The 26,991-nt window shown below is 37.0% G+C and overlaps 4 protein-coding genes and 1 long non-coding RNA gene across 6 annotated transcripts in view; 2 read left to right on the top strand and 3 right to left on the bottom strand.

Annotated features, from left to right (window-relative positions):
- LOC108219457 (tRNA-specific adenosine deaminase TAD1) overlaps positions 1–26,991 on the bottom strand; it is a 47,045-nt gene that overhangs the window by 9,772 nt on the left and 10,282 nt on the right. The window lies entirely within an intron of this gene.
- On the top strand, positions 1,479–2,029 carry LOC135152083 (uncharacterized). The gene is made up of 4 exons (XR_010291255.1): positions 1,479–1,548; positions 1,627–1,649; positions 1,730–1,812; positions 1,920–2,029. It is a non-coding gene; the product is annotated as an uncharacterized LOC135152083 (long non-coding RNA).
- Positions 12,883–18,607, top strand: LOC135152237 (uncharacterized). The gene is made up of 4 exons (XM_064092086.1): positions 12,883–13,088; positions 13,983–14,334; positions 14,551–14,938; positions 18,570–18,607. Exons 1-4 carry the CDS (start codon positions 12,883–12,885, stop codon positions 18,605–18,607), a joined length of 984 nt encoding a protein of 327 aa, XP_063948156.1.
- Positions 19,094–20,335, bottom strand: LOC108216994 (uncharacterized). Its single transcript, XM_017389846.2, has one exon. The coding sequence runs from the start codon at positions 20,229–20,231 to the stop codon at positions 19,122–19,124; it is 1,110 nt and encodes a 369-aa protein (XP_017245335.2). The 5' UTR covers positions 20,232–20,335; the 3' UTR covers positions 19,094–19,121.
- LOC108216992 (uncharacterized) lies at positions 20,313–24,458 on the bottom strand. The gene is made up of 10 exons (XM_064092085.1): positions 24,245–24,458; positions 24,052–24,117; positions 23,909–23,965; positions 23,491–23,828; positions 22,855–23,374; positions 22,305–22,763; positions 21,978–22,215; positions 20,879–21,897; positions 20,367–20,754; positions 20,313–20,319 (listed from the first exon to the last, which is right to left on the bottom strand). Exons 1-10 carry the CDS (start codon positions 24,456–24,458, stop codon positions 20,313–20,315), a joined length of 3,306 nt encoding a protein of 1,101 aa, XP_063948155.1.

The following is a 26,991-nucleotide window of genomic DNA, read 5'->3' as shown; positions in this document are numbered from 1 at the left end:
TTAGGAAAAAAAAGTACAATATTCTACTCCGTTTCAAATTTAAAGAATCCGGACACAACATATTAGCACGGAGGATAGTGTTCCTTAATTTTATGCAGTTAGTCCATATGGTATCTCTCATAAGAATATGCTATTCTTCTCAAATTCTCAGGTTAGGATTCATATGATTTTTTAATCAACTTTCATTACTTTTATGAAAGAGTTAGAAAAAAACATATATTCATATGACAACAATAATAATGACCTAATAATTTTTTTATCATTTTAGAAATAATATATAATATTTAAAGTATATTATTACTCTAAATTAGAACTTAAAAGAAGATAATTTTTTCTAAAATACAGATATGAAGTTAACACATCAATAGGTATTTTTTTTAATTTAAGTCTACACAACATTTTTTGTGATCTATACGTTTGTACTTATAATACAGCAAACAACGTTTGTAATTAAGAAGAAGATTTTTGACACCCAATTTTAAGTGTATTGAGCGGAAAGTCCAAAAAAAAAATCAGAATTTTCTTTTTCTGATTAATAATATATAATCAAATTTTGTATTCAGGGAAAAAATTTTCAAAACAATAATTTTTTTTACAACCGAGTCAAAATACTTAAGAGTAAGTGTTAAAATAAAATTTGTGAGAAAAAAAAAGTACAATATTCTACTCCGTTTCAGATTTAAAGAATTCGGACACAACATATTCGCACGGCGGATAGTGTTCCTTAATTTTATGAGGTTAGTCCATATGGTATCTTTCATAAGAATATGCTATTCTTCTCAAATTGTCAAGTTAGGATTCGTATGATTTTTGAATCAACTATTATTACTTTTATGAAAGAGTTAGAAAAAAACTTATATTGATATGACAACAATAATAATTACCTAATAATTTTTTTATCATTTTAGAAATAATATATAATATGTAAAGTATATATTATTAATTTAAATTAGAACTTAAAATAAGATAATTTTTTCTAAAATACATATATGAAGTTAACACATTAATAGGGATTTTTTTTTTTTATTTAAGTGTACACAACATTTTTGGTGATCTATACGTTTGTACTTATAATATAGCAAACAACGTATAGAAGAGAAGTAAGCAATTATCGTATTCTCCTTCGTTTCCATTTACAAAATTCAAATTGTATGTAAAAAGTCAAGGTGCCTTATATAAAGGACCAGAGGGAGTATTATAGAAAAGTTATTGTTTTATAAATAGAGAAGAATTAAGATAAGAGTGTGTTTAAGTTGTAAAATGAAATGTAGCTTCAATTAATATTCTAATTGCAAATAATATTACTTGATGTCGGAATCACATATTAATTTGTCTATGCAAACACATTTGAACTGATGCGGGCTTAATTATCATTTAGTTTACAATTACACCACAAACTTGACTTTTTTGACTCTGTAATGAAACATATATATTACTAAGCAGCTGAAACGTCTTCTTGGTGCTTCCACTGTTCTTGCAAGAGAGAAAAAAGTGATTTCCCAAAGCTGTCAAAACCCTAAACTCGACCTTCAACAACAACTGATCAAGGTATGAAATCTCGACTTTGTAGCCTTAACTATTATGCATGTTTACCACAACTGATTGCACTTGCCTTTGATTTCACAGGATGTCTATTCCGAGTAAGAAAGGTGAGAGCTCTTTTCAGTCCATATTCTTTGTACATTGATGCTATCTACTCGGAATGCCATTGATGTATTATTGTTTACAGCCTCTATTCCATTGACCAAATCAAAGGATGAAAAGGTGTTCCTTTGCCGTCTTGTGGAAGGAAGAAATCAGAATGGTGTTCTGGTATGATATATCTCTCTATATCTCTCTAAATTATATGTTGTACTGCCTTTCAAGAGAATACATAATATAGATAGATTTATCATGTGTTCTGTATCAATGTTTAACAGAAAATTCCCTCTGCATTTGCTGCCTTTTTTGCTTCACTGAACTCGAATATTGTTGGCCTGCATTTACCTTTTAATAAGACATGGCTTGGTCGTTACGTTAGTGACTCTGAAACAATTGAAGGAATCGAGAGTTTAATGGAGTACTTTGATGTGAATCCTTGCTATTCGTTTTCACTTGAGTATATTGGTGGTACTGAATTTAAAGTTGAGATCTTTAGTGAGTATGCTGTTGAAATCGAGTACTCACGTCGAATCATGAGAGGCGTTGATAGGGATCCGGTGTTTCATCAGAGTGAATTAGACAAAGATAAAATTAGATCAGCTTACTCCTATAGCTCTGCATGTGAGTTTGAAAGGGAATTTGACTTTGTCATCACTGACAAACATTTGGAGCGCAAGAGATGGATCAAGGTATATTTAAACTCCATGAGAACTTTAATATAATTTCTATATCTGCAATGTATGCTTACTCTGGATTGCTTGTATAGGTTCTGCCAAAGGACGAAGCATTGGACGTTGGTTTGGATCCCGAAATGAAATGGTTTCATCTGGGATTTCAGAAAATCACATGGAGAATTCATTTGAAGTGGACTGAAGATGAAATTTTATTTGACAGTGAATGGAATGAGTTAACAAAAGCATGTAAGTTGGCTGTGGGCGACAGATGTGTCTTCATATGTACATTCTCCTGTCAAAGGTTCAAGCTAGCTGTGTTCCACAAAGATCAGGCGATGAATACTTACAAACACGGTATGTTTGCCCTCACTATGTCTACTTCTTAATGTTTTTCTTTTCACTGTATATAAAAACTTTATCTTCATACTGTAATGTGTCAAAATAGATGTGACATTTACTCTGTAAATGAATAGGGGCGGAGGAAGGGAAGGGTTATCTGAAATGGTTCAAAGTTTTGCACTGGATGAATTTGCTCACTGGAGAAGTGGTAAACACTCAAATAATATAGTTTCTATGTTTGATTATTATATATAGTATTTATTGGGCATCTTATAATATCAACTGTATAACGCGAATTAGGACATTCCAACTGTATTTGCTGAGAAGTACGGGTCTGGTTTTAAGGACTCTGGTACAATTTATACACCTGATGGCATGGTGTACAGCTGTTACTTGTCCAAGACATCTAAATTACTGTATGGTATTAAGGATTTGATGGCCAAGTACACTATTCGGGCGGATAGTACAGTTTTCTTCGAATACATTGGCAATTCAGTCTTCTATGCAACGATCTTTGATGAACATGGTCTGGAAATATTTAACGACTTGCCATTAAAGTTGATTTTAAGTTCTGTGGTAGATTATATGACTGCAGATCTTTATGTGATATCAGACAGCGACTCGGAAATAGGTATGCTCACCTTCTCTTATATTATCTCTTCAAATGTTCTTACAAACCAAACTTGTAGCAAATATCTTCAAAATTGCAGGAATAGCAGCTGTGGGAGTTGAACACACAACTCGAAACAATTTAACATCTGGACAAAGCTCTGGTATTTCTAACGCAAAAAAGTTATAAACTGTTTGGATTTTATTATGACATGTGATCGGAAACTGAAGCAAATATTATAAATATGCAGGAGTAGCAGAGGTGGGACGTGAACAAACAACTTATGCAATCTCAACATCTGGACTGTACTCTGGTATTGATCAGAAACAAATACTATAAACTGTATTAGCGAATTTGTAATACTCTTGTTCATATGGGTTTAAGTCTTCTGAAACATAATACGTAATTGATTCAAATACTATAAATTTCCACTCGTAGCAGATGTGGTGGGCGGGCACACAATGGGAAACAATTTAGCAAATGAAGCTACCTCTGGTATTGGTGAATTTAAGAAAAAATTAAATTGAATCTGCTAGATTGTAAAGTAATTAAATTTATGTGATTTGTTGTTGCAGTAATAGCAGACGAAACAGAGCAACATGGTCAGACCTCTGCAGATAATATTAGTTTCACTATCAAGCTCTTGAGGTCATGAAAGGCATATGTTCAGCCTATTTGTATTTAAAGAGGTACAACTCAATTCAGATAAGAAAGCTCAGTAAATAGCAAGTCAACGGAATCCGTACGAATAACGTCAAATGATTTATGGGAATTATATGTCAGATAAATTCCAGGATGCTGCTGCACACCACTGAAAGAAGTTCATTAATATGTTCAAGCCTCAGTGCACAAATAATCTTTTGTGGCACGTCCAGGATTTCAGAAGACATAAAGTTTCTATACTTTATTTTATCAGAAGATTCCAGTTAATGAAGAAGTACTTACAAGACGAAGACTCGACGAACAAATCAAATTCTTAATGTTTATTTGACAAAGAATATTTGAGTTAACTAGATACAGATGAACCAGACAGTGCATCTGTGTATCAGTTATTCAAATTGAATATTTGAAGTCAAGCAGAGTTGGTGGTTCGTTCGTTCGACTGATCAAGACGGAGTTATTAATGTTTAAAGAAGACGGGAAGCAATTCTACTGAAGAATGGGTGATTTAATATTTAATAGATTATTATTTCACTTCTCAAATAATTAAATTAATTATGTAATTTATTTGTTAAATTAATTCAATCTCGAATTAATTTAATTTATGAATTTATATGATTAAATTAATTAAGTGGATAATTTTCTATTTAAATATAATCTACAAATTACAATCAATCATCCACTCAAGCTCAGCAAGACAATCAAAATTGTCTTACCGAATATTTCAGCTGTCAAGACAATCAAGATTGTCTGACCGAATGATTGTCTGGAAGACAATGGCTGTGGCTTCCAAGACAATCTAAGATTGTCTGACCGAATGGTTCTCAGCAAGACAATCAAGATTGTCTGCCCGAGAATGCTCTGCCAAGACAATCTTATATTGTCTGACCGAATGCAATCTGCCAAGACAATTAGGCATTGTCTGACCGAGATAAATTGTCTGCAAGACATTCTGTGACTTCCCAGACAATCAAAGATTGTCTGACCGAATGAAGATCAGCAAGACAATCTGAGATTGTCTGACCGAATGGAAATTGTCTGACCGAGCTCTGTATTGTCTTGCTAGCCTTAAAATTGTCTTTCTGCCATGCTTTTGGCTTGCTAGGCAATTGTAATTGTCTTGCCCTTGCTAGATTGTCTTTTCTACTTGCAATTGTCTTGTCTTTCAATTGTCTTACAAGTACAAATGCTTTGCCTATAAATATGGCATTGCATCCTTCATTTTTAGTGTTCATTCACTTTGTAATCAAAGCATTTGTAAAGCTTTCAAGTTGTTCGTAACTTGCTTGATCGTTATATCCACAGTTTTCTGTGCTTTGATAACCCGGTTGTTTTAATCACTAAATCTAGAATATAACCTGTCGAATTTATTCTACGAACTTTAGTGGACATTAAAACTGAACCATTTTAATTATATAACGACTTCAAACATTGTTATATTAATTAATTAAAATCTGATTAACAAATCATATTCAATCAGATTCACTTCCGCGACGATTTGGTACTGATTGTATTCAACCCCCCCCCCCACCTCTTCTACAATCATATCTGGACCTAACAATTGGCATCAGAGCGGTTGATACCATTTTTCCGTATTAGATCCTATACACACTCTGTAACGTCCAAATATTTTTTATTCGAATTAATTTTATTCCAAAAATTAATTTTGATTAAAAATATTTTTCTTTCAAAAATCTAAATCTCTCCAATTACTATTCACTTCAAATCCTTAAACATGAGTACACAAAAGATCAGTAGCATCAAAATCCCACCGTTCAGCCAGGAACACTTTGGCCTATGGAAGAGGCACATGTTCCTATTCCTCCGCACTGCGAACAGAAAATACATTGGGATTTTAGACAAGGGTGTTACTACTCCGATGAAGGTCATATTAGCACACGAAGAGGATGGTGTGTTGATACCTCATCAGGTAATTCCGAAAGAACTTTCTGAGTACACAGATGAAGAGAGTGATCAGATGAACTTAGATGATGCTCTTCAACTAATCTTGGTTGAATCTCTAAATCCAGTGATGTACAATGCTGTTGTAAATTGTACGAACGCCAAGCAAATCTGGGATACATTAGAGATTATCAATGAAGGCTCAGAGGAAGTTAGGGAAAACAAGAAAGAGATACTGATGGCTCAGTATGAACAGTTTGGTTCCCATCCCGGTGAAGGGATTTCAGAAGTATTTATCAGACTTAATAATTTGATAAATAATTTAAATCTGAATGGGAAATTCTACGACAAGAAAGAGGTCAACATGAAGTTTCTCTTAACCCTTCCTGAACATCTGGAACACAGAATCACTACCATCAGGGAAAGCAGAGATCTAAATGAGATTTCTCTGGAAAGACTCTACGGAGTTTTGAAAACTTATGAACTGGAGCAAGTTCAGAGTAAACAGAGATATGGCTGGGGTAAAACACAGAACCATTCGAGAGCTCTAGTTGTTGAGTCACCTGTACTGGAAGAAAAGAAGAAGGATGTTGTTGTTCCTTCTGAGACTACTCAGGAATTTGTTGTACCTGAGATGGGTCAGACTGCTTCTACCAGTGGTGACGAAGAGTTCTATACAATGGAAGAGCTTGAACAGATAGAAGATCAATCTCTATCACTGTTTGCCAAGAAGTTTGGAAACATGAGATTCCGGAAGAACCCTTCCTATAAATACAAACCTACTGTTAGTAAGTTTCAGAAGGGAGGCTATTCATCTTCTACAAGCAAAGGAGGATACAAGACTGGGATGGTGGACAGAAGCAAGTTCAAATGCTTCAATTGTGGTGAACCTGGACACTTTGCAACTGAATGCAAACAGCCCAAGGTTCAAGGAAAAAGAAAAGATTCGTATGATGAGCTGAAGCAGAAGTATGATGCACTGGTTAGAAAGCATCATGGTACTTCTGGAAGTCAAAGTTTCAAAAGCAAGTCTTATCTGGCAGAAGGCAAAAGCTGGGATGATACAGATAGTGATGAAGAGGAGCAGCTAGGGAATGTTGCTTTCATGGCTACTACTGGATCATCTTCACCTCCTCCTGCTGGAAGCTTTCAGGTAGATCCTACATGCCCTAAACTGTTTATGCAATTAGGACTTGAAAGAGATGATGCTATTAAAAGGATGAAAGCTGCTAATCTTAAAATCGATACTTTAGTCTTAGAAATTCATGCTTATAAAATGAATGAGATGAAAGTATTAAAACCTAAAATAGAACAATTGACTATGGACTTAGGATTACAATGTGCTAAAGTCAAAGTTCTAGAGAAAGGTGAGATTGCTTTAAGACTTCAGCTAGACGAAGAGAAAGTGAAATGCAAAGCCTTTAAGGATGCCTCCTTGATAGTCAAAGAACTTAATGATAAACAAGAGATCAAGAGAACTGTTGGAATAGGCTTTGACTATAACAAATCTGTAGGTAAGGCTAGTAACATTACTCCTTTTAAGAAGAGTGCTGAAGAGAGAGGGATTCCTTTTGTTTTGAAAGATTCCCTTAAACCTTTGTTTAAAACCTCAGAAGCTGAACCTCTTTTAGAGACTCCTGTTGTCATTAGATATGAACTAAAACAGGAAGACCTTAAAATGAAAGAGAGTAATGAGATGAGAGATGAGATTCTGACAAACCTGAAACCAATTAAAGTGAAAGGCAATGTTAGGTTGCCTAAAGCTGGTTTAGGTGTCAACTCTGAGAGAACTAAATTCAACAAGCCCAATAATTTTGTTAATAGTAAGAACAAGAACAATAGGTGTCATGCTACTGAAAACTTTAAATCTGATAACAAGGTTAGAGTAGAATCTATTGATGTTCCTACTACTATGACTGATACTTCTGTTGTTCCTGCTTTTGATGCATGTCATAAATCTTGTAGTGTTGATAATTGTATGACTTGTGCTTTCAAGTTGATGTCTGCTTATTTTAAAAATTTGCATGCTAAAAATGAAAACACATCACCTAGACAACACACAAACAACAAGCATGCTAGATCAAAGACTGCTAGTCCTACTCATGTTAGGAAGGAGACTTATGTTCCAAAGCCTAAAACTAAGGTTTATAAGGCTGTTGTTAAGGAAGTAAGTTCAGTCAAGTCTGAACCAAGTATCAGTCCAAGAGGCTTTGTTGTATTACCTAATAGAAATCAGTTCTTTAAGACTGCCGGACCCAATCAAGTATGGGTCCCAAAGACTGTCTAATCAAGTTGTCTTTTACAGGGTGCCAGTGGATTTGTTCGTGTTACCTGGGTGCTTGACAGTGGAGCGTCAATGCACATGACTGGCAATAAATCCCTGCTAGAGGACATAAGAGAAGGAGCTGGCCCTACAGTCAGTTTTGCTGATAATAGCAAAGGTCGTACTGTGGGATATGGCAAGTACAAAATTGGAAGGATCATCATAGAAGATATTGCAATAGTTGAAGGACTTCAACATAATCTCCTGAGTGTCAGTCAATTCTGTGACAAAGGTTATTATGTTCATTTTGAAAAAGAGATATGTATCATTAAACATATCAAGGATAAGCGTCCTTCACTATGTGGCATAAGGAAAGGCAATATATTCGTAGCTGATTTGTCTTCAGGACCAGGAAACGAAGTTCACTGTTTCTACGCCAAAGCGTCAGCTGAAGATAGTTGGTTATGGCATAAGAAGCTCTCACACCTCAACTTCAAAACCATGAACTCTCTAGTCAAGAGAGATCTAGTAAGAGGGTTGCCTTCCCTGGAATTCTCAACTGATGATCTTTGTGAAGCTTGTCAGAAAGGAAAAGCGAAGAGAGCATCTCACAAAGGCAAAACCATCAATACCATTACAGATCCACTTCATTTGTTGCATATGGATTTGTTTGGCCCCGTGAATGTTGCATCTATTGATGGAGGAAGATATGCCTTAGTCATTGTGGATGACTTCTCTAAATTTACTTGGGTTTACTTCCTGGCTTCTAAGGATGAAACTCCCCTGACAGTAATTGATCATATCAAGTTGGTTGAGTTGGAAAAAGGTGTTCCTGTAAAAGCTGTAAGATCAGACAATGGAACTGAGTTCAAAAATCAAACTCTAATCAACTTTTACTCTGAAAAGGGAATTAGAAGGCAGTATTCAGCACCAAGGACTCCTCAGCAGAATGGAGTCGTCGAAAGAAAGAATCGTACACTGATTGAAGCTGCAAGGACAATGATTGCTGAAGCAAAGCTTCCTCTGTATTTTTGGGCTGAAGCTGTGTCTACTGCCTGCTATACCCAGAATAGAACTTTGATCAACAAGGATCATATGAAAACTCCATTTCATTTGTATAACAACAAGAAACCTTATGTCAAACATCTTCATGTCTTTGGAGCCAAGTGTTTTGTTCTCAAGGATGGTGAAGAGAACTTGAACAAGTTTGAGCCAAAGGCTTCTGAAGCAATTTTTGTTGGTTATACAAATAATGCTTATAGAGTTTTTATAATTGATACTCTGTCAGTGAAAGTTAGTGTCAATGTTACATTTGATGACACTAAACTTCCAAGTATACAATCTGCTGATTCATCTGAGTCTCTGAAGTTTGACAACTATCCAGACTCTGATTCAGATGATGATATTCCACCTGAGGTTGCAACAGGAGATGACAACAATGTTAATGATCCAGGCAATGGTGGAGGAAATGGCAATAATGCTGGAGATACCACTGATGCCAGTGGTGGATCATCAAGTCAACCTGGCAACATCTCAGGGGGAGCTGATGGATCAACTAGTCACACATTTCAGCTTAATGATAATACTGCTGAATCATCAAGGACACAACTTCCAAGGGAAAGGATTTGGAGCAGAGATCATCCCTTTGATCTGATTATTGGTGATCCTGATGTTGGTGTAAGGACTAGAAGTGCTACGACAAATGAATGTCTATTCTCTGGGTTTCTATCTCAACTAGAACCAAAGAAAATAGAAGAAGCACTTGCTGATCCTGATTGGGTTCTTGCCATGCAAGAAGAACTCAATCAATTTGAGAGACAAGAAGTCTGGGCCCTGGTTCCAAGACCAAAAGGAAAATCTACAATTGGAGCTAGATGGGTCTTCCGTAACAAGTTAGATGGTGATGGCATTGTTGTGAGAAACAAAGCCAGACTGGTTGCAAAAGGTTATTCTCAGGAAGAAGGAATTGATTACGATGAAACCTATGCTCCAGTTGCTCGTCTTGAAGCCATCAGAATATTTCTTGCATTTGCTGCACACTCCAACTTCAAGGTATACCAAATGGATGTGAAAAGTGCATTTCTGAATGGAAAGCTAGAAGAAGAAGTATATCTGGAACAGCCCCCTGGCTTTGAAAATCCAGAGTTTGCTGATTTTGTATACTTTCTATTCAAAGCTGTCTATGGACTCAAGCAGTCACCAAGGACATGGTATGACACTCTCTCTGAGTTTTTAATTGAAAACAATTTTACTAGAGGTGTCATAGACAAAACTCTCTTTTACAAATTGCATGATAAGGATATGATATTTGTACAAATATATGTTGATGATATTATATTTGGTTCTACTAACGATAACTTGTGCAAGAGATTTGCTAAGTTAATGCAGAGTAATTATGAGATGAGTATGATGGGTGAACTGTCTTACTTCCTTGGTCTTCAAGTAAGCCAAAAGGAAGATGGAATATTCATTTGCCAATCCAAGTATGTCAGAGATCTTCTTCGAAAGTTCAATCTAGAAGACTCTTCACCGGCAAAGACACCCATGGCCACTGCCACAAAGCTTGACCAGGATAAATCTGGTAAGAAAGTTGATATCACAAGCTATCGAGGTATGATTGGCTCTCTACTTTATCTTACTGCAAGTAGACCAGATATCATGTTTGCAACATGTTTGTGTGCTAGGTTCCAAGCTGATCCTAAGGAATCACATCTTATAGCCGTCAAAAGAATCTTTAGATATCTTAAGGGTACACCTGGTTTAGGTATTTGGTACCCTAAGAATACTGGTTTTGACTTAACCGGCTATACAGATTCTGATTATGCAGGATGCAGGATTGATAGGAAGAGTACGTCGGGAAGCTGTCAATTTCTAGGACGTCGGTTGGTTTCCTGGTATAGCAAGAAGCAGCACTCAGTGTCTACCTCTACTGCTGAAGCTGAGTATATAGCTGCTGGTAGCTGCTGTGCTCAGATCTTGTGGATCAAGAACCAACTGAATGATTATGGTGTTGTAGTAAACAAAATTCCTATATTTTGTGATAATACAAGTGCCATAGCCATTTCCAACAATCCGGTTCAACATTCAAGAACCAAGCACATTGATATCAGGTATCATTTCATTCGAGAACATGTCATGAATGGTACAGTGGTGTTACATTTTGTACCCACGACTGAGCAAATTGCTGACATCTTCACTAAACCACTGGATGAATCCACTTTCTCTAAGCTGGTTTGTGAGTTAGGGATGTTAAATATGACATAGTTCTCTTGTATATATTTTTCATATGCATTATATGTTTTTATATATTTTTGTGAATTCTCTGTATAATTATATCTATATTATTAGATTTTATGTGATTTTCTGTATATTATCTGATAAAATTCTGAGTAATTATGCATGTTTGTATTTTAGTCTGTAATTTTCTAAGTGCTCATACACTCCCCTGTATTATTCCCTAAGCATTTAGATAATTATTTGTAATTATTTTGTATTTTTCAAAATTAATTAAGCATAAATATTTGATTTTAAGTTAATTCATCTTTTTGAATTAGAGTTAAAGTCATAAGTATTTATATTTAATTAAAGTTGAAATTTACAAAAAATTTGTGTAATTAATAGTATTGTTCTTATTGTAGATTTTTGATTTTAATTGCAAAAAGTTTTATCTTTTAAATTAATCAAAAATCATATTATTATTATTATTATTTGTTTTTCTTTTAGACAATTATATTGTCTACTGATTGGCTCGGCAAGACAATCTCACATTGTCTTGCTGAACCGGTTTCTCAGTTTATTTCTATTAAATCAAACAAAAACTCGGCAAGACAATTATTTTTTCTTACCGAGCCTATCCCTTTATTCGCCTTTTTGTATCTGTAAGACAATTATAATTGTCTTACAGACACGTGACTTGTCTGCCTAGATAAATCTCGGCAAGACAATCTTACATTGTCTTACCGAGACTTAATTCACGTTTGTCTTGCTGGTTGTATATATTTGTCTCAAGACAATTCGAGCAAGACAATCTCGTTTGTCTTGCCCGTTGCCTTCATCTTCTCCATCACGCATATACACACAATACACACACTCTTTCGACCTCGTTTTTCAAGTTTTAGAGATAAAAACTTGCTCGGTTTCGTGTTTCAAGCCTTTGTTGCTTGCTGTGTTACTCGACTTTCGTTGAATCGTGTCGAAGCTCTGCCAAAATCAAACTGGGTTTGTGTGTTCTTGAGTAACTCGATCGTTTTGGTTGATTTGATTCTGGGTTTGATCGACTTACTGGACCATATATCTGTATTCGGCTGTTGAATCCGTAAATCGAAAGTATCCGTGGTTGATTTAGGGTTCTTGGAGTGATTTGGGGCTTTTCTAATTTAAGGGCTTGTTTGGCTTGTGTTAATTTGAATTTGAGGTGTTTAATCTTAAGGCTGCGTTTGGCTAATCTAAATTATCTGGGACGTAAGGCCGTGTTTGGAATTCTAGCTTGTGGAGTTTAATTGTTTAGTGCCATTTAAGTTAATTAACTTTTAATTCGATAATATTTTAATATTTCGAATTATTAATTAATTAATCAAGTTTAATTATAAGTTGAAATTTGCGAGACATTTGAGAATTCACATTTAATTTGAAAAAAATTCTCGCTTAATTCAATTTTTAATTATTAAAAAATGGCCGGAGAATTCGTGGTTGCTGAGACTAACTACTGTGCCAGCCTTAATCCCGATGACTGTTCTGATAGATTCCGGACTTGGGTCAGATTTCTTTCGAGACAGAGTTTAGTCAGTACAGCAATGACAACAGATATTCCGATTAAGCTGCAACCTCTTTTTGACTTCTACTCAAATGCTGTCAATTCTACAACCCTGGAAAACTACAAGATAATAGGGGATCTACCTAACCGGAAGAGGATTGTAATCACTGTAGATGATGTAAACCGGATCTTAGGACTTCCAAGGGACAATTTTGAGCCAGATCCCTCTGAGGATGAATTGAGACAGTTCTTTCAGGATATTCACTATCAAGGTCAGATCTTTCTCCCGAAGATGTCAAAGGGAAATCTGAAAGCTGAATGGGATGTGTTCTTTGACACCCTTGCCAAGGTGTTTGCTCCCACAAATAGAAAGAATTTTGGAAATATATCTTCAATGCTGCAGATCTTTGGATTCAGCATAGCTTACAACCGTCGAATCAATTTTGGGAAGATATTGCTGAGGGAGATTATCAGGAAGATGGGGTCTGTTTCACAGAGATCAATTCAGAAGAATGACAAAGTTGAATGCTTCTACCCCAGATTCCTGATGTTGTTTATGAATGATAAGATGAATGCTGATGATAGGCACTTGTACATCGATTCTCCTGTTGTTCCTATTCAGAGGACATGTGCCAAGATCCAAACTAGGCTGGTCAACAAGAAAAAGCATGATAATGTACCACTGGTAGTGACTCCATTCATGCTCGAACAATTCAGTGTTCCTTTTCAGCCTGTACAAGTTCCAGAACCACTACAACAGCAACAATATCAATCACAACAACAACAAGCTCAACAACAAGAACAACCGCAACAACAATCACCTCCACGTATCAATCAACCACTTCAACTCCTCCAAGACTATCAATCATCCAGCCAATCCTCACATTACTCTCCCTACAACCCTCCTTACAATTCACCACAACAATCACCTCACCAATCTGATTACAATTCTCCTCACCAATCTCAACATCAATCCCCTCCACAATACAACTTCTTTCCAGACCAACAAGCCTCCATTCTTCCCTCTCAATCTGAACCAATACCTTCACCTACACATACACATACCATTCCTCAACCACAATCAACTTCTCAGCCACTGCCTGCTGATTCTGCTGTCAATCCAGAGCTATAGGACTTCAGGACAGATTTACAGGTAGCTCAGGTACTTTCTAATCTCACTGATACCTTTAATATTGATATTGCAGATTTTGATTGTGATATTGGATTTGATTTCCAGACTCCCAGCATTGAACCTGTCAACACCCAGGTTCATATCCAAGCTGATGTTTCCACTTCAACTACTGATTCTTCTTCAAACACTTCAAACAACACTACTTCTACACCAGTTGTTCGAAAGGTAGCCCGGAAACGGAGTGGGAGTGCAATTCTGAGAGAACCCGCAGCTCTGTCTCATAAGAAGCAAAGGGTGGCAGAACCGGAGACAACTGCAGCCACATCCATTTCCTCCCAAAAGGATTTGGACACTGACATGGTAAATATACAGTCTCTAGATTCATTCTCTCCACAGAATGCATTTATTGAAATTGGCCGTCCGACCGCGGTATCCTGTAAAGAGTCAAGCACACAACTAGCACTCACGCTAGTAAACACTGCACCTGTGTCTTTTGATTCTTCACTTAGAGAGAGCACAGAATTTCAAAATATGTTATATGAAAATCTTTCTGATCACTCTTTCTTTTTGGATCAGGATCTACTTGGCAACCTGCAAGTACATCCGCCTTCACAGGCATTCGGAGGACAATTTGTTTCTTCACCTCCTACAGTTCCATCTCAGGGAACTATGGTTGTATATACAGGTACTGGTGACGGTGTGACAAACACGAGTGAAATCAGGCAAACACCGAGCGAAACACATGCACGAGAGGATAGTGAAAAATCTTTGAGTGTTCGTGAGGTGAGTGCACACACCAACACAGATCTGCTACAGGAACAAATGGCTGCTCTGAGAGCTGAGATTGCAAGGTTAAATGCTGAGAATGCCAGATTCAAATGTGGAGAGTTGGTGACTCTAAAAGAAAAGGCTGGTGATCCTTCTTTCTCTTCCCTCAAACAGGAATTAGATGCTCATGTCAAGGGTATTCACTCTAGGATGGACAAATTTGATACAACTCAGGAGCTCTGTTTGACGAAGCTTGACAACTTGGAGCAAACTTTGGCTCAAGTTGTTCAACACTTAAAGATCAATCCGTCAACATCTCAGTCTACTCCAGAGGATCCCTCAACTAAGGGGGAGAAGGATAAGGATGACAAAGATAAGGATGACAGCAATGTTGGTGGTGGTGGCAATGGTGGTGACAAGGGTGGTGATACTGATAGGGGTGATAAGGGTGGAGTAGGAGCAAGTGAAAAGGACTCTTCTGCAGCTAGCAAGTCTAAAGGCAAAATGCCTGAAACTGAGAACATCTTCACTAATCAGGATTATGACAACATTCCTGAGGATGTTGATGATGATGATGCATTTGACTCTGCTTATTTTGAAGCTGAGGAAGAAGGTCGTTTCGAGGAAGGCTTTCTTTTCAATGAAGATCAGTCTGTAGATCCTGAGCACATGGAAAAGGTCAAGATGTTCAAAGCTCAACATGAAGCTAGCAAAGCAAAGCTTCAGGAACTACAGAAACTGGTAGATGAAAAGAGGACAACTGATGAGTTGGTCAAGCTGGAGAAACAGAAATTGTGGGATGCTAAGTGCAAGGAAAAGAGAGAGGATATCTCCAGAAAAGTTGGTGAAAGCTGGGATATTGCAAGGCAAATCCTCTCTGGACCTCAAAGGGAACCTTTCAATGATGGTAAATTCAAATCCTTCATTTATGACCTGAGAGAGGCTAACCCTAATGAAGATATGTTTATGCGTGCTCTTGCTCTCGAGTTAGAATATATAACTATTGGTGTCAAGAATCTTCTCAATGAATGGGAGATCATTATTTCTACTCAGAGAAACGGAACATTCAGGGTTTCAATTGATTTATTCAAGTTTCTATCTCTAACTGAAATCTGGGTGATTCGTAACAAGATCAGACGCAGTTCAAATCTGAATGAACTCCTTCGTGACAAACTTATGGATTGTGCTATTCATAACAGTCCACAAGTTGTCAGAAAGCCTTACTGTGTCAAGTTCATTCACGAGAGAAAATTTGGAACCTTCTACCTGGACCACCAACATCTTCTTAAGTATGATGTGAGTCAGTTGGTTCTTGTATCTACAATTCTACGTACCAAGGGCTTCGCTACTAAGGCCAAAGCTGATGCTGATACTGAGATTGTGAACTACTGCACAAGGAGAAATATTCAACAATACTTCAGGAAGATGAAGTATATCAACCAATCTCATCCAGCAGATTTCATCGAAGACCCTGTGGATATTGAGGTTCAATATTATCTCTCATTGGCTCGTGAAAGAAAGAAGCGTGGAGAATCCACTGCAGCTGAAGAGCCTACTCAGAATGAGCCTTCTACTCCAATCATTCACTGTTCAGATGCAGAGGAAGGAGAAGTCACTCGTTCTGAGTGAATAGATTGATTAGGATATTTTGTTAGATATGTTCAAGGAACATCCTTTTGTAATCTATTATGAATATGGTTTAATGTTCAATGCAAGCCATAAACTTTTGCTATTTACATTCCATTGTTTAAATCTTTGTCTTATCTGTTAGTTGAGTTATCCTCTAGGAAATTTGCATGTTATGTTAACAAACAAATAGGGGGAGATTGAAAGGCATATGTTCAGCCTATTTGTATTTAAAGAGGTACAACTCAATTCAGATAAGAAAGCTCAGTAAATAGCAAGTCAACGGAATCCGTACGAATAACGTCAAATGATTTATGGGAATTATATGTCAGATAAATTCCAGGATGCTGCTGCACACCACTGAAAGAAGTTCATTAATATGTTCAAGCCTCAGTGCACAAATAATCTTTTGTGGCACGTCCAGGATTTCAGAAGACATAAAGTTTCTATACTTTATTTTATCAGAAGATTCCAGTTAATGAAGAAGTACTTACAAGACGAAGACTCGACGAACAAATCAAATTCTTAATGTTTATTTGACAAAGAATATTTGAGTTAACTAGATACAGATGAACCAGACAGTGCATCTGTGTATCAGTTATTCAAATTGAATATTTGAAGTCAAGCAGAGTTGGTGGTTCGTTCGTTCGACTGATCAAGACGGAGTTATTAATGTTTAAAGAAGACGGGAAGCAATTCTACTGAAGAATGGGTGATTTAATATTTAATAGATTATTATTTCACTTCTCAAATAATTAAATTAATTATGTAATTTATTTGTTAAATTAATTCAATCTCGAATTAATTTAATTTATGAATTTATATGATTAAATTAATTAAGTGGATAATTTTCTATTTAAATATAATTACAAATTACAATCAATCATCCACTCAAGCTCAGCAAGACAATCAAAATTGTCTTACCGAATATTTCAGCTGTCAAGACAATCAAGATTGTCTGACCGAATGATTGTCTGGAAGACAATGGCTGTGGCTTCCAAGACAATCTAAGATTGTCTGACCGAATGGTTCTCAGCAAGACAATCAAGATTGTCTGCCCGAGAATGCTCTGCCAAGACAATCTTATATTGTCTGACCGAATGCAATCTGCCAAGACAATTAGGCATTGTCTGACCGAGATAAATTGTCTGCAAGACATTCTGTGACTTCCCAGACAATCAAAGATTGTCTGACCGAATGAAGATCAGCAAGACAATCTGAGATTGTCTGACCGAATGGAAATTGTCTGACCGAGCTCTGTATTGTCTTGCTAGCCTTAAAATTGTCTTTCTTCCATGCTTTTGGCTTGCTAGGCAATTGTAATTGTCTTGCCCTTGCTAGATTGTCTTTTCTACTTGCAATTGTCTTGTCTTTCAATTGTCTTACAAGTACAAATGCTTTGCCTATAAATATGGCATTGCATCCTTCATTTTTAGTGTTCATTCACTTTGTAATCAAAGCATTTGTAAAGCTTTCAAGTTGTTCGTAACTTGCTTGATCGTTATATCCACAGTTTTCTGTGCTTTGATAACCCGGTTGTTTTAATCACTAAATCTAGAATATACCCTGTCGAATTTATTCTACGAACTTTAGTGGACATTAAAACTGAACCATTTTAATTATATAACGACTTCAAACATTGTTATATTAATTAATTAAAATCTGATTAACAAATCATATTCAATCAGATTCACTTCCGCGACGATTTGGTACTGATTGTATTCAACCCCCCCCCCCCTTCTACAATCATATCTGGACCTAACAGGTCACATGTCGATCAGCACTACCATGGAGTGGTTAGTTGCGTTTTTAAGTCTCTTTACTAAGGTGGTATTATGCATAAACGACTCTGACTCCTTCTTGTTTTGGATTTAGTTTCTTCCCAGGTTTTTGTTTGAAACATATAAAAAGTGGAAGAAAGGAACAATTGTAACACTAATCATGGATTCAAAGTCTTACAGAATGGGCATTCTGAGGACGAAGAAGACATGTCGCCTCGGAGTTGGCTGGAATGAGTTCACCCTCAAGAACAAATTGTATGAGGGTCAGAATTTGGTCTTCACTTACGATGGGAATGAAACATTTCAAGTGACGGAAACCGTGTAGTTCTAATTAATCTCGATTGTCGCCTATTACTTGATTACGTATCAATATCTTGGCTGAATCTTTAAAATTGTTACTGACTTTTGTTAAATGGTTAGCTTTGGATGTCAATGACTGTAATCTTTTGCTTTTGTAAGAATCTTCAACTTGGCAGTATTTGGTAATGGATTATTTCCAAACAGTTACCTATTGCATTCCTAAGTACTTTGTTTATTGCTGATCTAATATACATAGATAGCTACATTCACATGAAGTAAAAATGAACTATGCATCATTTTGAAATTTAACTGGTGAACAAAATAGCTGCCTCATTGAATAATTCACTACCAATGATATAACTTCAATGGCAGGAGAAATTTGGTGTGTACTGTAGTAGTTCTACTGAAAAAGTCCATTCTTTCTTAAGTCATGAACGATAAACATGGACTGATATCTACGTCCTCTTAACTGCAAATCATATCACAGTACTAACCAACAACCTTAAGAATACTATGGGTTAAAAAGCTGAGAAATGTATAATGATAGTAAACACAATATTTTCAATGAAAAGAGTAGTTAACAAAAGACGGGATCACATTGCCTTGACAGTCTAATTGAAAATAAATTAAACCATACTGCATTCCTGTGTATGCACAGAGCAATCTAAAGTTCTACCTAGGCAGCGCATAGAAGACTTCTTTGTACACTACATTTTGGGTAATATTAGTTGGAAAACCACGGTCGTCATCAATAAAAATCTTTAAACCTCCAGGAGATGTCACACGACTAATAGCAACATAGAACTGACCATGTGTGAAGACAGGTTTTGGAAGAAATAGACCAACTGTTTTTAAGGATTGTCCCTGAGATTTGTTTATAGTCATAGCATAGCAAATTTGCAGGGGCATTTGCTTCCTTACCAGCTTGAAAGGCAGTACAGAATCACTTGGACATAACTCCATTCTAGGAATAAAGTGCCTTGTTCCGATGAAGGTGCCAGATATCACTTCACACTCTACACAATATTTCAAACACTTGGTCACAATCATTCTAGTTCCATTGCAAAGTCCAAGTGTCTGATTCAAATTCCTCATCAGCATCACAACTACACCAACCTTCAACTTCAAATCATGAGCAGGCATACCTGGAATGCTAAGAGAGTTAAGATACTCAATAGGAAATGCAGACTGTAAATCATCCTCTGTGCCGGCAAATTCTTCTGCATTATCAACACTATAATAAGTCACTGCGTCGCCAGGTATCATATCCACAATGAGAGAATTTAGGTGACCAACAGTTTGGTTAGTAGGAGTCAAAATGGCCCTATCACTCAAATACTTTGCATTGCTTGAATTCTCAACAAAATCTGGATATATGCTGCGAATCATGTTCTCGACAGAGTTGTCATTTTCCAAATCACAAAATTTCATAGGCACCTGAATACCGTCCTCCTTAAAAGATTTTTCAGCTTCCTCACCACCTTCCAAATTTCCATCTCCTACTTGAAGCACCCATTTGGCAAATTCATTGACTTCATCAATTTCAGACTGAGACGTCCTTTTATTCAGTCGCATGTTTCTTTTTAGAATGAAGATTTTACATATATTCCAAAGTCTTGACCTGGTTATACACGCTCCCAAAATCTCAGCCCTGTCTCCATGAGGTATGACTGGAAGAATTTGCCGAAAATCTCCTCCAAGTACTACTGTGATTCCTCCAAAAGGTAGAGCTGCGCGCGCTGGGTCAGATTCATAATATCTCTGAGTGAGCGATCCAAACATTCAAAAGCAAACCTGTGTTGCATCGGAGCCTCATCCCAGATAATAAGTTTTGTATGCCTAATCAACTCCGCAATGTCTGATTTATTTCCTATAGCACAAACAGATAATTCGTCAAGCACAATAGGAATCTTAAACCTCGAATGCGCAGTTCGACCTCCTGGCATAAGTGTGGCAGCAATCCCCGAAGAAGCAACTGGAAGAACAATGTCACCTTGTGACCTTAACTTGGAAATCAAAGTTCTCCAAAGGAAGGTCTTGCCACAACCGCCGCTGCCATGAACAAAATACAGACCACCTTCATTCTTCCCCACAGAATCTAAAATTGCATTGTACACGTTTAATTGTTCCTCATTCATGGTAGACAGCAATTTCTGGTTCTCTCTTTCCATTTCAGTAATATTGTAGTTGGTTTCTTCTAGAATCAGATTATTAGTTCCATGGTTGAGATAGTTCTCTGGTGGTTGGGGCAGTTGAGGAAAATTTTTTAATGACTTGCCTATGGAACGGAGCAAATCATCAATCTCTGCAAAACAAACATAGTTCAAACTGTAATGTCATGCTAACATGCTCCTGTTAATCATAAATTAAATGAATTTATAATTTATAAAGAACTGGAAATAATTAAAAATGAATAAGAGCTCTACTACCTGCAAGGGTATAAAATTGCAGCTGCTTGTCATCCAGCATCAAACTATCATCATTATTTAAACGCCTCCTTTTTAAAACGATATCATCGACCATTTGCTTCCAGTGCATACTCCACAATTCAGATAAATCAGTGACCTTGCAGTTGACAATAATGTGAACAAAAAGCTGCCTGATTTGAGGAGGTAAGCCACCAGACGAACATTGATTTAACACCTCATGCCATTCCCTGTCATCATCAAGCAATCCATACTCTTTGCAAGCATCACGAAAAGAATCATACTCTTTTCCATTGACAGTCCTAAGACTTTTGAAAGAAGTTGGACCACGTACTTTGGTGAGCAAAAGCCGCATAAACCACACTTCACCACTGCTATGATGTGTGTAGGAAAGTCGCCCAATTTGAAATCCTCTCTTCCTTGGATTCCATTTCCTCTGGCCATCATCCCAAACGAAATGCTCGGGTATTTCTTGATACGTATATTGCTGAGCAGCCACATTAACAGTGCATAACTCGAAAAATGCTTCCAACTTGCCGAGCCTATTCTTCTCACGATCAACAACCTTGTCTAATGGCTGGCTAGAATGGAATGTGCAGTTTTTTTGACCTGGTAAATGGAATGGCAGTCGCTCAACAGATATTGTGCGATGGTGTATAGGAAAACCAAAAATCCGGTAAGCCGACTCTGCACCACAGATGTAGCGACCATCAAAGTATGCATCAATTTCATCTAGGCTTTCACCGGGATTCTGGACTGAGCTTCTCTTCTTCCTTCCAGTGACATGTACAGTTGCAGTATCGTGGCCCTTTAGGCAATACTTAAAGAGGTATTTCAGACTCCGAGCATGGCAGCAAATCTCAATGTTCATGTGGCATTGATACTTGACCAACAAATCTCGATTGTAAGGGACGACCCATTGGTTATCCAACTCTGCATTACGAACTTTAACAGTTATGTTCTGTCTTCGCCTCCGGTAAATAGGAAACCCACTTTCATCAAATGTCGTCCTGGCAGCGTACCTAATACCAAAAAAAAATTATTACATATGAAAAAAAGAACATTAGAAAACCGGAAAATTAAAAAATGATCCACTACTCACTTCTTAGGGAAATGCCTGATACATTTCAGACCTTTCATGCAGGGAGATTTAGTGTTTTGCAGTCCGCATGGCCCATGAATCATAAAAGCTTTCACTGCAGCATATCCAACAGGATCTTTAACAGGATCAGGTATCTCCGCAGACACGAATTTGTCAACATTGTTTTTCAGATAAATCTTGGATTTACTGTCGAGCCAAATTAGCATATGCACATGGGGAAGACCTCGTTTCTGAAACTCTACAACGTACATAACTGTCGAAACTGTGATTAGAAAGGTAGCTAAATAAATTATCCATATTATCAAGACAAAGGTAAAAAAATAGTACCTCCAACACAAACACCAAAATATGCTTTCTTCTTTATATCTGTGGTGAGCTGGTCTAGTTTTAAGCGAAACACTCGAGATATGATATCCGGTGAATTTTCAGACTTACAGCCCGGAAGGAACTGCATCATCTTTTGAATTTCATCCCACAATGGATTAGTTGTCATTGTCAGGAAGATATCAGGGTGACCGACATGGCGGCAGACAGCTAGCGCGTCCTGAAAGTTTTGTTGCATGTATCGTTTTGATCCAACAAATCCAGATGGTAAGATGACACCTTTGCCGACATTAGATGAAGCCAAATCTCCTTTGCGAACAGAATCACAAATATGACTGTATAGTTCATTGCGCAGAATTGTTTGATGCTTCCGAAACCACCATAAACGTGTTTGTTCAATGGAAGAAAAGGCATCAACAACATACTGCTGGAATAACCTCCCTCCTAAACGGTCTGTCAAAGCTACATATTTCATAGGCAACATTAAGTTATTAATCCATGGAATAAAGTTATAAAATTTAATACAATTACATGCAACAGAGCTGACACTTACACTGATTAGGCCTGACGTGGAACCGGTAAGCGTAATAATCTTTCATTGATATATAATCTCGCTCTTTAAGATTAGACAAATCAGCACTCTGAAATGGAATCTTGTCATGGTATCCGTCTTCACCATTTGGGAAAAGAAGAGGATATTGTAGTGCCATCAGTTTAGGATGAATGTAGGATACCCGTTGTAGCTTTCCAAACTTCGGCTCAATGATTATATCACGATCTGGAGTAGTGTTTGAGCTAGAACCAACCATAATGCCAGCAACTTCGTCGGAAGCAAATATATGGTTCTCCCTGCCATTCTCAGCATGACATACTTTAAGTTCAACTTTCAAATCGCAAATATCGTTATTCTCCCAACGATCACGTGCACTTCGGAACTTTTTCACCAATTCATTAGTATCATCAAGCATCCTAATCAATCCTTCAACAATCTCCGCATCCACAGGCTGTTGATCAGAAACATTCACCCAACGCAGACGATTATTAACCTCATTTGTTGTGTCATATATGTAGAGCTGACAGAATTTGGGAGTGTCCCCATCATCAGGAATTAAAGAACCAAAAACGTGGTGATTTTGGCCATTTAGACGATATATGTAGGTCCCCTTCCTTTGTTTATGGAATGGTCAACATTCCCACCAGCAGAAGTGAAGGCAAACATAGCATTGTAGATCCTGATGCTTCTTTGGAAATCTGGGCCTCTAGTTAAATCTTTATAAAGATTATTCAGATAGCTTGGAGTCGGCAATGGATCTGGTAATTTCACTTCTCCTTTTCTGCAACATATGGAGAACAGTGGTTTACCTTTTGTCACGTTCTTGTTCACACGCTCCTCATGCCACATCATAGCATTGCATGAGCTGCATACTTTTGAAGGGCCACCAAGGGTAGCATATTCCTCAGGTATAAGGTATTTGGAACCACGAGTACACCGCTTCTGGGATTTGGTTTCATTCGGATTGTTATTCTCTGCCAGGAAAAATTTATACACATGTCAAAAAGTAAACAGGTGTGTTTAAGAGGGTTCTGCTTACTATTTATTTACAGACCTGTATCATTTCCTACTTCACTCTCATCATCAAACAACTCATCTCCGTAATCAACTTCTGGCCACAGTAAATATAATTAGAAAGTCAGAATTGCATGAGCCAAAGTGTATAAGTATAAGCATATAAGTATAAGCAGTGCATACCGTGTGAACTTTCCAGGTCAGTCTCGGAATCATCCGATAAAATTTGTGCTTCATATCTAGTCTCTTCTACAATAAGATTACATATATAAATAGTTAATCAACTATATATTCATTACGTCATATGCTAAATAAGAGAGTGTTTACATAATCCACATGTTGTCACAAATCTATAAGAATCTGCAAGATATCTTACCCAAGTCCTCATCATATAAGACACTGTTACTGCTAGGATTAGTACTAAATTCCTCCTCAAACAGGTTTCGACTACACTCTTTTTGAGTTGCATCCTCCCAATTAACAGATTTGCCTTTCCCTTGCTCGCTTCCATTATTGCTCCCCATTTCTGCATTTTTCCCTTTCCCTTTAACTCTGTCATCTCTGGTATGTGATGTATTGCGTTGCACCATGTTGGTTATGTCAGCAAAGGGAGTTCTACTTGATCGATCATGTCTTTAGAATTTGCTATTGCAAGAATCACTTCTCCCTGCATCAATTGACAAATAAATCAATGATTAGTTGAGGAAGCTACAAAGATCAGACAAAAACATATTTTTATGTGAAGTTTGAGTTATTACACGTCTCGCGCGGAGATGTGATTGTAGACTTTGGTGTTGCAGATGGAATGTCCATATCTACTGCAGCTGACCCTAGCAATCCAGAGTTGTCTAAAATGCCAGTAGATGGACTATTAACATGGCGATTTGCTGCAATTTAGTCAGGTACTATATTGTTCATCAGATCACATAATTTGCAGTAAACAACATTAATCAATCGCTATTAGCAAATAGCAACAAATAAAAAAAAGCAGTCATCTTTTTTGAAGTGAAGACGAAGTTATTACACGTCTCGCGCACAGAAGTAATTGTAGACTTTGGAGTTGCATTTGTAATTTCCATATCTACTGCAGATGAACCTAATTCATTGAATTTGTGTATAATGCCGGCAGATGGACTATTAACCTGGTGTTCCTCTGCAATTGAATAAGAGTGCATATTGTATATAAGACCGTATACCTTTCTCTTTAAACAACATAAAATCAATCACAAATTGCATTACAAAAAATGATTAAATGAATGACACTCATTCAGATATTTCACAGTCAACAAAGTTTGACAACAACCATATAAAACCTACCTCAAAACGTGCATCAACAACTACACTAACACAGTTCATATTTCTTGACACAGCTGAAAAACAATATTCAATAATACAACACATCACAACTACCATCACAACTGACAAAAAAAAGTGAATGGACAAAAGCACTTACTTGTTCCCCTGACAGAAGACATGGTTGCTTCTCCAAGTGTTTCCGTGAACTGAAAATCTGCATGGTTCTTGACAATCCTAGCCTTCTTTCGTCTTTTAAGTGCTTTGTAACCTAAAACCAAGTAACATAGAGACATGAACCACAGCCAAGAGGAGAGACGCCATTTATCCATAAATTAAAACACTAAAAACATACATACCCTGCACCATGTCTTCAGAGGTGAACAATCTCCAGGAATTGTCTTGATCATCCTAGACACACACAAAACAGATTGAAAAATGTCAATATGAAGCTCAGCAAAGATATAATATCATAGAAGCTTGATAAATCCATCTAAAGTAACTAAACAAACATTGGACATTATGCACGTTAGGTAGAAAATACGGTGTTCCTTTCTAATTTTGACAAAATTAGAGAAGAAAGACTGTGGTGGTGAAATTAGAAAGCATACTCACTTTAGTTGAGTCGGGGAGAAGCTTTGTGCGGAGAACCCAGCTTGTCCGAGAAGCTGATTCAATTTCAATTGTATGTGTCTGTATGTCTCTGTAAGAGCAAGGACAGTACACAGTAGTAGCTAACGTGGCAAGCCAGGATAAAACGGTGGCATTTTTGCAATTAAGTGGAAAGCTGGGGTCATTTTCTCAGCGGGTATTTACTGTACAAAAGGCGCAGCAGAAACTATAATATAGAGAGAAGATTAGCTTTATAAAGAGAATCTGTGATGAGTTTCTATAGAATGCATAAACAATGTTATTAACTACCTGTTTCTATTCTCGTCGTTAAGATCCAAATTAAGAATATCTTCGCATAAATCTTCTATTTTCAGCTCAGCAGTTGCTGAATCAAAAACCAATACATAATATAAGCAAATATGTGGACAATAAGTCATGTATAAGTAGGAATTAAATACATGGAAATAAACTAAAATTATATACATTTGAACTTAGCTTGGCAGGAGATAAATGTAATCAGCATAACTACATATATTATGATTCGAAAGAGAGAAACACTTACCCGATTCTGAATCCAGTTTAAGATTGAGAGCTGAATTAAGAAGATCTGATACCGATCAAATCTGAGTGGTGGGCGTGGTTGCGAGTGTTTGAGGAGTTGAGTCTTGAGTGTAGAGTCTGTCGACTACTCGACTGTAGAGAGGAGAAGAAGGACTAAAGGAGGCGAGAGGCGATAGTTTTAGACTTTTAGGGTTAGATTAGAATCAAAAGCCGGGTTCGGTAAAGTGGGCTGAGGATTGGGCCCAAACTATATATCTGTAGTCTGTAATGTATACCGCTTATATTATATATATATTATATATTTATATAAAATGATAAAATTAAAACAGGTCGGGTTCGGGTAATTCGGGTCTACCCGAAAATGACCCGAAAATTTCGGGTACAAATTTAACCGACCCGAAATACGAAAACCCCGACCCTAATTCGTATTTTTTCGAGTCGGGTTCGTGTCCGGTTTCGGGTCGTGTCTGTTTTTGCCACCTCTAGAACTATGCACTTCCATATGTGTTTCCCTAGCAAAGCAATATTAAAACCATACAAGCTCTTAAAACCCATCCCTCCTCGGCTTTTCGACATACTCATACCCTCCCAAGACAGCCAGTTCACACCCTTAGTCTGAGTCGAACCCGACCTCCACCAGTAGCCGTTGAACAGTCT

This window comes from Daucus carota, chromosome 4 (assembly GCF_001625215.2).
Source record: "Daucus carota subsp. sativus chromosome 4, DH1 v3.0, whole genome shotgun sequence".
NCBI lineage: Eukaryota > Viridiplantae > Streptophyta > Magnoliopsida > Apiales > Apiaceae > Daucus > Daucus carota.
This window is presented reverse-complemented; position numbering and strand designations above follow the sequence as displayed.